This window comes from Phalacrocorax aristotelis, chromosome 1 (genome assembly GCF_949628215.1).
Source record: "Phalacrocorax aristotelis chromosome 1, bGulAri2.1, whole genome shotgun sequence".
Taxonomy (NCBI): Eukaryota; Metazoa; Chordata; class Aves; order Suliformes; family Phalacrocoracidae; genus Phalacrocorax; species Phalacrocorax aristotelis.
In genome coordinates this window covers 68639719-68654192 of record NC_134276.1, presented here as the reverse complement: position 1 = coordinate 68654192, position 14474 = coordinate 68639719, and the positions used below count along the sequence as shown (strand labels likewise).

Here is a 14474-nt window from a genome sequence, read left to right as displayed (position 1 = left end):
CAGTACCTGAAGGCTATCTATATTCCTCTTCTTATTCTGTCTTATTAAAGCAGTTATCTTATTAAGTCATTTGTTGTCAGGCCTTTCTTACTGATATCCAGAAGACCCCTGCACCAGCTTACTCTCACCTCACTCCCACCTCCAGGGCACAACATCCTGGTTCCCACTTGTACTTTAAAATATAAGTGAGTCTTTGCAACCTAGATATCTACACTCCTCCTACAGTCAATGGAGAGCTAATCCATACAGTTCATGGGCTCTGCAGAGCAAGTCAGCTCTTGTTTGGTCAGCCAAACCATTCTCTAGACTCTACTGGCCATGCTGACTAGCCCTCCATACTAGGGTAGGATTTCTGCAAGGATGGCCACATCCTCATTTGATTAGTATGTATAAAATTTCTTTTAAAAACTGAGATAACAGAAAGCCATTTTAGATACAAACGTTGCCAGACCATCCAAAGGATGACCAAAAGGGACCTTGAGGACTCACAGTGCTTGCACGCCTTCAGCAGAAGACAGAAGCAATACCTGGTAGCAATGCTTTTCAAAATATTTTTCCTTTATGAACACAACCCACTCAAGCTTGCTTGAGTTCAGCTTGAGTGACCTACCTTTTGCCCAAGATCAGCTTTTCCTGATGCAAACAAACATTTCAGCATGACTGCAGCAGCTGGGAACCAGATATAAAAGTGCCATTGGCATACTTTTAGCAGTCAATGTTACTATGCTCTTCGTAGCTAGTCTGGGGTAGGACATTATCTCCCAGTATCTCATATAAATTTAAAGATAGACAGGAACTTAAATCTTATAAGAAACATTACCTCACACACAGTGATCCCTAACCCTGTAATTCCAGGCTAGATAAGAAGTGAAGCTGTCTAGAAAGTGCTGTAAAACATAAACAGCTGGTCCCAGCAATTAAACAGACCCTTAGACATCTATTAAATGAGCATGGTGCAGTACATGGAGAAAATGGAAACAAGTTACTTTTAATTAGTTCTGTCCCTTTGATCTTAGGTATTAACAAATAATAAACTATTTTGCAATTTAGATTAAATATTAGTAAAAAAAATAATTATTCCAAGACTGTTAACAATGACAGAGACAAGTTAAAATTATCTTGCTGGAGCTACTGACCAACATTTGATGTTGTTTCCAATAAAGAATCATACTTTAGATGACAGATCATATAATTGTTTGGGTTGGAAGGGACCTTAAAGATAATCTAGTTGCAACCCCACTACCATGGGGAGGGGTACCTTCCACTAGGTGAGAATTCAAAGAATTTTTCCTTCGCAGGATTCAAAAGAAGCTCATAAACAAAGCCAGAAATACTGTTCAGCTGTTGGCTGCTGCTATACCTCCTCCTTGGCTCTCCTCACACTCATAGGAGGAATAGAAATTCCACCCAAGCTTTTCTTCTACTTCTGCCTGAAGATCTAAGTGCTGCACAGTCATCAATACAGCCAAGGACTGAAGACATTCAGGCAGGAAAAAATCTTTTTTTTTTATTTCTTGGGTCACTGCCCAGCCACCAAGCCAGCCTCTTGCCATGCTCAATTGAATCAGTGTGAAATCAGCTGTAAGTCAACAAGGAAACGAAAGGAAATATTTTGGCAATGTTTGCTGTTGGGATTGAAAGGTCTTTTGTCTTTTCTGGCTGATATTTTTAATTGAGTTTACTTCTGTAGCCTCCCTTTAAGCAGAACTTTCTTCTGACCAGATTTTGGCTAAGAAGAGGCCCCCTTGAGAGAAATCCAGAAATCAATAACTTATTACTGTAAAACTGTAATTATTTAAATCGATCTGCTGCCTATTGTAAAATCTAACAACCTTTAGTTAATGATCTATCTAGTTCAGGTTATTTATTTGCAACGAATTTCAATATACAGCAAGACCTCTAAGAGCAAAAAGCTCCAGGAACGAAACACAGAAAAGCTCTTCAAATATTTTTGTGAGTATGAGGCCCAAAGGGTGTTACCAGCTGTTTCTGTTTATTTTCTTTAAGAAGGGTTGGGTCCTGTATGCTGACTTCAGTGGGAGCTGTTACACTCTGCCTTCTTTTGAATCACACCTCTGATCCCTTTTTCTTGCCTTTCAAAGGCCACATACTTACAGTCAGAATTTTACATCAATACGTTTGGTAAAATGTTTAAAGATGGGAATAATGGCTTTTTTTCTCTTTTTGTTTCTGAGTAAACAGAGTGATTTTTAGAGATGCTGAGAACCACCAACAGCCATATACCAAGGATTTCTGAAAATTAGATCCAGCTTTAAGGAACCTATATATGGATCCACATAGGCCAAATCACAGCCAAAGAAATTAGAGGACGTGGAATTCAGTCAATAAAAGAGAACTCAAGAATGGATGAGTAAATTTAGATTTTTTTTTTCAGACCAACCATGTTAATTCCAAGCCTTTATTTCTTCATGCAGTGCTCAGCGACCCTGGACAAAATGGAAGACTTGAGTCTGAAACAGACAGTGCCCCGAATTGAGGTAGGGGAAGTGGAAGGTATTCCCTTCACGAAAACAGTATGCAGCACGTGGGACCAAGTGTGGAAGTTCAAAGCCAGACCTGATGATCTGCTCATCGCAACCTATACAAAAGCAGGTTGGTGTGGGTAGGAAACAGAGTAGAAAAGTTTGGAATAGTGCTTATTGTTGGAATTGAAAATCACATTTTTCTGTTGTGGCTGATACTTGCTTAATCCCAAACCAGACTTATTTTAAAGACATGAAGCTCTGTCAGCTGTGACTGGTAACTTCTGACTTCTTTGTCAAAAGTAACAATCATGTTATTTTAGAAGTTCAAATGGTCAAAGCAAAATTACCTATACTTAAGTGTTTCCTTTGATTCAGATTATATACATATATATTAATGGCAACAATAGAAGTTTTCCACAAATAGATAATGATTTAACAAAGCCTAGTAAAAAGCCATCATTACTAAGAAATAACAGAAACTGATGGAAAAATTTTGGACTGTATTATGTATTTGGGGAATGACTGGGTGTGTAAAACAGTACTAATTTCTGGAAGTGGGTTAATTATTTTAAGGAAATAACCAAATTCCCTTAATAATCTCAGCCAATAAAATACACACCATTAATATTAGCTATCTGGTATTTTATTCAGTGATTGGCCACTTAGCTCATTATTATTTCTACTCTTGATCAGACCCTTTATACCTACTACACAGGAAAACCGTGAATAACAAGCATCAATATTAATCCTGGATGAATAAAAACATGTACAGTTTAGGGGATTCAGGAACAGTTTTGGGAATATTTGATGATCATAAAAAAATAATGACTTGAATTAGCAAGAATTTTAAAGTATCTTTTTTAGTAGGAAAAAACATTATTACAAAAGAGAACGCCATTATTTTTGTAAAACCTAAAAGCTTTTAATCTATTTCCTGTATACTGAAAACGAAACCACATTATTTTATCCAGCCTGGATTAAAACCTCTCAGCCATTGAACTGAAAAGAAATAAAGTTAGGAGTCCATTTGACATTGCGTTCCACCTGCCAGAGATGCACAATACATGCATATTAGGAAGGGCTGAGTTTCCTGCCCACATTGCTTTCCAAGTTATCCCTTTACTTGTTCTCTAGCTGACCTGCCACAGTACTCAGAGGAGATGTGGTTAACCCAACGATCATGGCTATAAGAGAAGAGAGGCACGTGACAGACACAATACTATAACTCTTACAAGATGTTGCAATAGCTCAGGCAGATGAAATCTTGTACTGACCTTCACTAAAGCGTCTCAAATGGGAATATTGAAAATATTGCAACTTTTTAATATTTTCAAACTGTATGAAATTTTTACTCACTCAGAGTTCAGGTGTTTCATTTTCTCATTCAAATTCAGGATGAAAACAATGTTGAAATACCTGAATTTTTGTGAGGTATGAAAACTGGGAGGAGGGAATTTCATTCCTCTCTGCAAATAATACAATCTCCAAATAATAGTGAGTTTATCCCAGAGCTTTTTTATTACTGGCATGGGGGTGGAGGCTATTTCTGTTGGCAAGAAGCAGCCTGTCTAAAATGGAATCCCTGAAACTGTGCTTTGGGAATTACCTTTGTTTTCCTAATTACATCTTTTTCCTCCATTATCCTTTCTTTCCACTTTGTCCATCATCTTCTGTGCTGTTCCTTCCCCCTTTAATACAAAGTCCATCCTTCTGGCTTTCACTTTGCTAGCAAAAGAGACTCTTGGCTATCCCTGAGGGAAACCTCTGAACGCTGACATTTTCAGGTACCACATGGACACAGGAGATAGTGGATATGATTCAACAAAATGGAGACGTTGAGAAGTGTAGACGTGCCACTACTTACAGACGCCATCCTTTCCTTGAGTGGTCTATCCAAGAGCCTTCAGATGCAAGTTACTCAGGTGAATATTATATAAATAGGTTTCTATTTTAGACAAAATGAAACAAAACAAGCACCCAGTGCTGATGCCACAGGTTTCCTGGGAAAGGTCCCGCTTCCTTTGTCACTGAACTATGCACCACATTGGGTATTAGGGATCAGGTCAGTTACTTTAACACAAACAGCTAGTGCTACTCAAGGCAATGCAAGGCTGTCAGATGTGACCGAGGCGCTACTGAAGACCACACTGGTTTGGAATGGCATCTGAAAGCTGTGTGTAATACTCCACAATACCTAAAACAGCAGCAGATACATGTGAAATGGCAACATGGGGGCAATTGAACCACATTCTCTTATTAGGGGCTGTATGGAAGAGAAACCTATGTCACAGATATATTCCCAAAAGGTGGATAATGTTTTCAGTGGTTTTGCTACTGTTTTGAGTAACTGCTGTTAAATTCTAGGGTCTAGTCATCTAAACAAGGTATGGGGCATTCAGGCAACCAGCAGGCCTAACTCTTTTGCAAAGACAGTTTCCTACAGGAGCCTTCCTCCAGCAAACGCTCCAGTTCCACACAAATCTTTAAGCCAGACTCTCTTCACATTTGAAGCTAAAAGTAAAGTAAAGCTTGACTAATTCTGTAGCAGAAGTACTACTTTTTCTCTTCTAAGCTAGACTGTGTTGACACAGAGAGACAAAAAAATGATAGAGGATGACAGAGGATGATAGATGATGATAGGGAAAATAAATGATAGAGGTCATGATAGATGTTTAAAAGGGGGGTAACACATCCCCACATATTACCAGGTAGAGATAGATGTTTAAAAAGGGGATAGCATATCTCCCCATATCACCAGGAATTCCCAAGTATTCCCATATAACCATAGCTACTCAAAATCCTCTGTCCATCATTCTCCTAGTTTCTCTTTACATGCTATCCAGAAAGTCTGGTCAGCCAGTCTATTCTTCTCGTATCCTAGAAAGAAACAAAAATTTCTTTACCTGGGAAGTGAAAAGTGATCACTAAATATTGTGAAGCAAAAACTTTGGTTGGGTAAATATGGATTACTATTCATTATCTGTTGGAATGCAGGGGTTAGACATGGGCCGAAGAAAGCAAAAAGATATGAATCAGTGTTCCCCCTTTCCTCGTTGAATACATATGTAAAAATTTCTCTAGAAACACTGAAGGTGCTTATGCAATGTTTATACATTACACTGCTACATAATTGCTATGGAGATGACTGTTGCGAGGTGAACTGCTGAAAAGTCAGTCAAAATCACACATATGAGAACAGCAAAGAAGTGCTAGTGCAATTCAGAGAACAAGTCACATCTCATAATGAAACACCCCACAGGTGTGGAGTTAGCGGAAGCTATGCCTTCTCCACGAACAATAAAAACTCACCTGCCTGTGCAGCTGGTGCCTCCCTCCATCTGGGAACAAAACTGTAAGGTAAGAGTGAAGAGGTAGGATTCAATTCTACTTCACCTGCAAAGAAAGTGACATAAGCCAGGACTGAATACGGTTTCCAGAATCTTTGTGAAACCTAAAGGTGTTCCCAGATATTCTCCCTTTAACATGCAAAGCCTCTGTGAAACTAAAGAAGTCATGACTAAGTTGCCTGTGTTGGATTTCAGAAAATGGCAGCTGCAAAGCAAAATCTCTTAAGCCTCTGTAAGTTAACTTTTCTCTCTCTCTCTCTCTTTGCATGTTAATAAAGATAATCTATGTGGCCAGAAATGCAAAAGACAACCTGGTGTCATACTACCATTTCCACAGAATGAGTAAAGGACTGCCTGACCCAGGAACCTGGGAGGAGTTCATAGAGAAATTCATGACTGGAAAAGGTGATGAACTGCAATCGGTTGTATAAGAGATTTTGTTCATTTTAAAAAATGCATAATGTTGATTTATTTATTTCAGCTATGGTTTGAAATCCAGTGCTGACCCTCTGCAGAAGGATATCTGCTGAAGGTGTTTCAGTAGTAATTTATCTTCATTCATGGGTTTTTATTAATTCCCAAAGGATTAATTCTATCTTTACATTCACATTTTGAAAAAAAAAAATGCTACTCTATTATCATTCAGAAACATATGTGATGATTTTAAGGCTTAATCTCTTCTCTCTGAGGTTAAAAGGAACCTGCTTCAAAGCCAAGTGGGAAGGAACAGTGGTTTAATTGGTTTTACTCTAGCCTGATACACAATAAACCGAGGTTTAATTTTGTGTAGAAATGTGCAGTGTGAATTCGAGTTAAGGGAGTCTTCTTACCTAAATTCATCTGTATAAAAATCAGGCGTCTGAACAAAGCCAGTTACCTTGCTGAAGACAGGCAACCCCAGAAGCTGATTCTTCCCTGTCTAAAAACGGTGCTCATATCCAAGAAAGAAAACCTGCTCAGGTGGATGGCAGTGTGCAATTTTGGTCAGTTAAGCTTCCATAGGTCCTTAATATTTTTGCCACCATGTAGGCCTAGAAACACCACTGTCTGGACTAGCTTGAGAGTCTCATGTCTAAAGGAGACGTTGCGTCTTGTGTTTGACCAACTCGGCTTGGGAGCCATCTGTTCCAGTGCAGAAACCTAGAACATAACTACCTCTGTCCAGGCTAGTCATCTTGATACTTGCTGGAGAGAAATAGGCACTTCTGATAGTATACAAATATTTAAACCAGTTAGAATCACAGAATAATGCAAGTTGGAAGGGACCTTTGGTGTCCATTTGGTCCAACCCCCTGCTCAAAGCAGGGCCAGTTAAGACTGGTCTTGTCCAGCTGATCAGATGAATCGCTCTGGAAATGTCTGCTTCTCTCCATCAACTATAAAGGCAGATGGATTTTTCATTCAGGGGTAAGCATCTGTATTTGTTGCCCTCTAAAGTTACACATGAATCTTGCTCTAAGCATCCATACACCTGAGGGATTAATAGGACAGAAGCTGTGATAGGCACAGAGCGCAGCATTCATGGCCACAGTGATTGAAAACCAGCTGGGAAATTCCCAGGCACTGGTTATGAGGGAAACATGAGTGTCACAGGTACCTAAAGACAGTTTGAGCATTTATAGCTGATGATGATGATGTTACTCCTTTTTCAGTGCTCTGGGGCTCCTGGTACGACCACGTAAAAGGATGGTGGAAAGCAAAAGATAAGCACCGTATTCTCTACCTCTTCTATGAAGATATGAAGGAGGTAAATGGCTGAATGTATATTTATAGAGCTCTGAAATCTGGAAGTCCAGTAGATACTACCTACGATCAACAGTTTTCTATTATAATGCCAGCTGTATCCGTACATCTTCAGATAACCTGATCATCTCACCCTGACAACTGCAACTTTAACACTATGTTTGATTTCTTTGCTTTTCCTGGCTCGTATCTTATCCCCTGTTATTCTCTCTGCAGAATCCAAAGGAAGAAATTCAGAAGATTCTGAAGTTTCTGGAAAAGGATGTGAGCCAGGAGGTTCTAAACAAGATACTCCATAACACCTCTTTTGAGATAATGAAGGAAAACCCCATGACAAACTACACTACTGAGTTTCAAGGAATAATGGATCACTCCATTTCCCCATTCATGAGAAAAGGTACTGAAGTTTGTTACTGGCATCAACTCTGTCCTCCTGGTTGTCATGCTGTTTTGAAATCAGCCTTGGAGTACAAGTATCTAGTGAGTCATGGCTTGTGGGCTTCAGGTAAATTAATCTTCTTGTTTGTTTTTTGCATTGCTGTTTCTTAGGGGTTGTCGGGGACTGGAAGAATTATTTCACTGTGGCACAGAATGAGAAATTTGATGAAGATTATAAGAAGAAAATGGCTGATACCTCTCTTGTTTTTCGCACGGAATTGTGATTGCTAGTAATGGGAATTATTATTTACGATCTGGAGCCTTTTCCATTTTATATATTTTGCTTTTCCTTCAGAAAATGCTTGTGTCCCTAACATTTCAATATCTCTTTCGCACACCACTGATTTTTCATTATTATGAGTGTTCAAATTATGGGGAAGTTTATGTCGGTCTCCCTGAAGAAAATAATCCCGCTGGATAATTATTCATCCCTCCCATGGTAACTTTCAGCATTAACCAAAATATTTCGGACCTGCTTTGAGTTTTTGCCTTTGTAAAATTGCAGTTGATATTTTTGGCACTTTCAAATTAACCTCTAACAGAAATCAGGAACCAATGGGGAAAAAAGGTGTTAAAACAGTGCAACAGGTGTGGGCATGATGTTATTCACATTTTGTTCTAACATTAATCAAAAAATAACAATAAACATTTCAAGGTGGTCACGTATAAACAGAGCAACAGAAGTGCACAGAGTAGAATCATTTTCTTTTTCTCTCGTTTTAAGCTGGACATAATAAATTCTGTTGAGATGAAAGCAACGTCTCCAAAAACACTGAACATCCATTACCTCCTTTGATAAAACTTGCTAAAATGCTACATAGAGCTTCTGGTTTTAAAGTGCCACCATTGAGCTTGGCACCCAAAATTGGCGCCAAAGAGTTCCTGCTTAACTGGGTTTGTACTCTGAATGGCAGAGGGAAAACAACATAGATGACAGCAGCTGGAGGAAAATACTGTCTTAGTTTCATTTAGTCTAGTTTAGTCTAGTTTAACACAGAAAATGTTTGCTGGAGGTATTTTCTCTTTGGCCTGTGGAGAGTTCCAAGGATTTAGTAATAGGAGCAGCTGTCAACATGCACAGTCCATTTGAGGCTACCAATTTAATCCATATATCTAAAATGAACGCAGTTCTCTACAGGGCAGCAATATCTTGTAACATGTTTGAAAACAAATGAAAAGCTTTCTGTTAAAAGTGGAAGTTACATTGTCAGTTCCTGGCCCACCAAGTTTCCCCCCAAAATGCAGGAAGCGCTGAAACCAGAAACACGCATTTGCTACAGTAGTGTAAATAGAGGCAGCTGAAGGGCTTTACGTCTACAGAGATTCCTGCCCACAAATAAAGGATGTCTCAGTAAACTGACTACCTGAGAAAAATATCATCTGGCAGAGGTGCTGCTGTTCGTCACAGCAAGGCTAAATATCAGCCCGGGGAGCTTTCTGCTACTTGTTTTTTTCCTTATGATTAACTTGCTATCTTAGTATTGCTAGTATGAGGAGAAGGCGTTGCCTCCTCTTTGACATATTTCCATTCTCTTGGATCGCTCCATGAAACCACATGAGTCAGATCAGTTTGTCAATCTAATCCTCATTCAGTGTCATAAGAGCCATCAGTAAATGGAAAACATGCTTAACTCCGTAGCTTAGTGACATTTTATGAGTGGTGCTGTACAAAAGGTCGCACAGATGACCTGTTTGTTCCTCCTTTGAAACCTCTGAATCTATCAGAAGTACAAAATGCTGACATGGCTGAAGCCTGGTCTGCAAGGGAGCTGCACAGCCACTGCAAGGACAGAGGCACCATATAATAAGGGGCTCGTATCGTATTGGGAAAGTCACCTTTGCTCTCACTTCCTTAGGCAACTCTTCACCCGGCTGGAGTTCAGCTGCTCTGAGAAACAGATAAAAAGTAACACAGGTCAGAGTGCAGTCCTAGAAAAAAAAAAGGGAGAAACAAACACTGGATGTGTACTTACCTAAAAACTGGCTTTTCTTATCCTATTGATATTATCCTTACATATATTCACAGACAGAAATGTTAACCTTTATGACAAAATATAGGTGGCAGCGGGATAGAAAAGTGAGATGTTTCTGCTTTTTATGCCCTCTCAAGCCACCTCAATCATAACTTGCAAAATGTTATTAATTATACCAGCAAAAAACTACAGGGAGCAGTGAATTGTTACCAGTGGAAATGACTGGATCTGTAGTTACCAGGAAAATTTGAGAAAGGGGTTAATAGGCTGTGTACATCCCCCAGTGGGCCTGGAGGCTACCGTGCTTTGGTCTGTATTACAACAGTATGTTGGTAGAGATGTGCCCAATCATCCTTTAGCTTGACTGTCGATAGCAACTAGGGCAGACATTTTACTTTCACATGGAATGCAACCATTTATGAAACAGAATGGAAGAAGCACCAAGCTTCAAAAAATTAAAGAGACAGAGAAGAAGCTGTTTATCTTCTTAGCTAGCATTCAAAGACAGATGGACACTGCTTTCCTTTCCACTAATTTTACTGTAGATTATCTGCTCCATGCTTGGATTGAAAGTCACTGTTTCTCCATTTGGGAAACAGACTGCAGACAGGAGTAGGTTTTATTTAATTTGTCCTATCCATACGGGATATGGGTAGCCTATATATTTTTTACAATGATTTATGCCAACATGTTCACGGAGAGCCTTATCTTTACAACAAGGTTAATTATTAATTCTGGAATTTTGCAGAAGTGCATTAACATTATATTTTCAGCCTAGACTGAAGCTTCCATTGCCCTCACGTCCTCAATGAGTGATGCAAGCTCTGTCTCAGTGTTGGCTGTAGGTGAGCCTAGGGGCACACTGAAAGAGAAAGTTAAGCACTTCATACTCATAGGATGCAACCAAACTGTGCTGCCAGACCTAAAGCCATGGGCTTCGGCTGGATAACAAGGCTCTGCCTGCCCTCCAGACCAAGCACAGGCTTAGGCACTGTGTAGGTGGACCAGGAATGTTGTCATGCAGCAGTGTCCCACGGTTAATGTTGAAGAGGCAAATTACTCATGGATTATTTTGCAAAAGGGTTTCAGCATAGCCTGCTGCAAGGGCAGCTGGCATTTATCAGCAGCATGAGCTCAGACTGCCTTTAGGACTGTGCGAAGGCTCACAGTTGAATTGTAGCCATCTAAATGACCGTGGAGGCAGAGGAATTATGTCAAAAGCAAGCCACACTGGGTACACTCTCTGGTACAGACAACAGAGGTATAGGTACAGTCTTAGCTTAGGCACCTAAAAACAAAGATAACTGATTTTTGGTTTTTGTCAAAATCGGGCCTCTTGATTCACAGTAACTTTTTATTGTACCAATAACCCTCACTCATCTATATTTGTTACTATCTGTGTGCAGTTAAAAGGGCTTTCATGTTCTGTTAACAATGGAACAGCCTTTTACAGCCAGACTCAACTCTAAGTGCTCAAACAAAATGTTAATTTCCTTGTTTCAGTTTCAGGCTTATCTTTCAACAGGCGTGGTGGGCTTTGCAGACAAGTGATAGAAAACCAAACTACTCACCATTCAGTTTCCTTTTGCAATTTAAGACCAGAATTAACTAAATATACAATTTCTTTTTTTAATACCTAACCAAATCCTTCACACACAAAGTAGTTTTGAGATAGATACAAAAGATGGTACTGGCCTTGCATCTTATTTACTTATATAAACATTCAGATTAGCCTCCCCTTTTGCACTTCCCTAACTTCTTCACTGTATCTGTAGCCTCTACCATCCACTCCAGTCGGATCCTACTGGACCCGAACACAACTCAACAAAATAACCATAGTCAGTCAAAGAATTATGGCTCATTTGGATGGGGCAGGGAGAATACTTTCACTTTCCAAAGAAAAATAGTTAACATACTGTAAATTCATACCGTGCCTTGCTTTATACTAATTTGGCATGTAGAAGAGCCATAAAACTAGCTCAAAGCAAGAATGCTGACCAGCCCGGCCTGGTTCGCTAGCAAGGGAGTTTGTGATCTTCAGAACCTGTTGGAAAGGCAGATTCTACAGTGGCAAGTATTTAAAGCATCAGCTCTTGTACACTGGAAACAAATTCCGCAGTTGCAAAATTACAGTAATTTTCTCATTCTGCGCTCTTCAGAAAATTCTTGCAGGTCTAATAATTGCAACGACAGTGAACAAGCATTTGTACCCTGCCTTGATGTAAGAGCTAGTCATAGCCCTGTGGGACTTCGCTTATCAACAAAAGCAGGATTTAAAGTTTGTTACACTCTGTCCCAGCACATCCCATGAATATCTTGGCAAACCTATTTTACATAAAGAACGCTATTTTAAAAGACTAATTATCTTTTACAAAGATAGTAAAATCATAGAATACATATGTAGCATATAAATTATTCTTGTTTTTCTCACTTATCTTGTCTCAAATTAGCTGCATGCAATATGTATCAACTTAATGGCTCCTTCTGGATGGGTAAGACATACAATCTGTAAATTCTTTAAGAAAATTATGTAAGACTATTGCAGGTACTAATTGACATTTTTTTCCCACAAAATACGGAGCAACTTGTACTTTATTGTAACAAGTTGAAACAACCAACACTCAAAACCCTCAATATTTTTCTTTTAGTTATTCTAGAAACTTTTAAAATTCTTCTACCATTCCCTAACCAGGACGGTTTGCAATTGCTGTTCCAATTCAAGACCAGAATAAAAGAGCGTCAAGACAACCTCAGTTGTAAAATATACCTAAATTCTGTTGCATAAAATGGAGGGGGGCAGGAGGGGAAAATTGGCCTGTCAATTGGCTCCGTCAAATACGTATCTCACAGGAGCAGGGAGCTATGTCAGGGGCTGAGTGCTCCCTAGTCACAATGAATTTCACAGAGCTTGTGACGAGCGAGCCGGTAGTTCATTGTCTTCAGTACAAACACATCTGAAAACCCTTTGTGTATCTGCCTTGGACGATCTCCAAAATCAATTTCCTCATAGGCTAAGTCATGAGATGACCCAAGAGTTGAATCAAAAGATATATTTTCTGGGGACAGGAGTAAAGAACAAATTTACATGAAACATTGTTTTCTCTGGGGTTTTCAAAAAGACAAAAGAAAGTAAGCTTTCCTACAGCATTCTCTCCAGACATCCAGCTTCAGTCGGAGACTGACCTGGAAGGACAAAGCAGTGCAGTATGGCATAGAGTCAAAAGCTTTTGCCGCAGGATGGTTTTGGAAGGACCGTATCTAGAAAGGTTTTTCTTGAAGTTGTGTGCAACCCCCATGTTAGATCACGTCAATGCAGGCGTAGGCACCCCGTCCAGAGTCTCCCAAAGTGGATGGGGAAAGAAAGATTTAATCTGTTCAGTGCCCTGTGGGGCTTCTAAAAGAATACTTCTATAAGAATAGAAGTAATGGAAAAACAGCTCGTCTTGGTTTGGTTAGGGAGACTTGTTCCTTGCCAGCAACCTCTGTGACAACCACATGCTCCTGCTCCAGTTGTGTACCTGCATCTCTTACAACATACAATAAATATATGTAATGTCCAGTGAATGGATTGGGGGGGATAAAAAGACAAAGGAAATAATTTCTGACGTTATGTGAAGAATCTTTCTGCTTTTTGTCATTTTTTGTCATTTGAATTTTAAAAGAAGAGTGACAATAAGCAGACTTGGAAAAATGCGAATTACTCTTCCGAGAACAGCATTTTTACTAACATGACTCTTTTTTTTTTTTTTTACTAAAATAATACTTATTGTCTCAAGACATCATAATTAATTCAGTGATATTCAATATTTATCCGGTGAACCATAAATAGAATAAGATGCCTAAATTGTTTCTCCCAGGCAACTTCTCATTAAAAATCAATTACTTATCACAAAATGTCAAAAATAATTCAGGCGCTATCAAAATGCATGCATGATTACAATAAAAAATGTGTGCACTTTGAAGTAGGTATCGCTCCCCTCAAACACCTACCCAGATGGCCATAAAAGCAGCTCTTAATTAAAGAAAAAAACCAGAACTACAAGCCGTAATACCTGGCTTCTGCTACTTGCTCTGGTACAGCCCCTCATATCCGGCTTTTGATAAATAACTTAATCACTCTGTGCTTCCACCGAGATATCAAAAGCAGGACGCTAAACCCTCAAGTGCCTGCCTGAGCGCACAGCTGTTCACCTCACACCCTCCTTATGGCGACAGCGAGGGACAGACTTGCCTAATAACAGGCTCCCCGCACCGCCAGGTGCCCCGCAGCAGCGCGGGCCCCTCGGGAGCCCCTCAGGAATAGGAAATGGCGGGGCGCAGCCCTGCCGCGGCCGCACCCACCCCAGCTTTGCCCAGAAGGGCCATGCCACGTCCCAGCCCGCCCTCCTGCCTTCGCCTCCCCCTCCTCCTCCTCCTCCCCCCAAGGGGCGGGGCCGGGCCCCGGCGGGGGCGGGGGCGGGGGCGGGGCTCATGTGACGGACGTTGCC

The 14474-nt window shown here is 40.0% G+C and overlaps 1 protein-coding gene across 1 annotated transcript; it reads left to right on the top strand.

Moving 5' to 3' along the window:
- The first annotated feature begins 1600 nt into the window (after positions 1 to 1600).
- On the top strand, positions 1601 to 8786 carry SULT1C4 (sulfotransferase family 1C member 4). Its single transcript, XM_075092141.1, has 8 exons — positions 1601 to 1953; positions 2436 to 2613; positions 4271 to 4408; positions 5746 to 5843; positions 6112 to 6238; positions 7486 to 7580; positions 7793 to 7973; positions 8126 to 8786. Exons 2-8 carry the CDS (start codon positions 2457 to 2459, stop codon positions 8236 to 8238), a joined length of 909 nt encoding a protein of 302 aa, XP_074948242.1. The 5' UTR covers positions 1601 to 1953; positions 2436 to 2456; the 3' UTR covers positions 8239 to 8786.
- The last annotated feature ends 5688 nt before the right edge of the window (positions 8787 to 14474 follow it).

Bases quoted from the DNA above. Each gene is read 5' to 3' on its own strand.
- SULT1C4 (XM_075092141.1), top strand. From the start codon at position 2,457: ATGGAAGACTTGAGTCTGAAACAGACAGTGCCCCGAATTGAGGTAGGG. The intron at 6,239-7,485 runs GTGATGAACTGC...CTCCTTTTTCAG, and splicing joins GAAATTCATGACTGGAAAAG to TGCTCTGGGGCTCCTGGTAC. The intron at 7,974-8,125 runs GTACTGAAGTTT...GCTGTTTCTTAG, and splicing joins TTCCCCATTCATGAGAAAAG to GGGTTGTCGGGGACTGGAAG.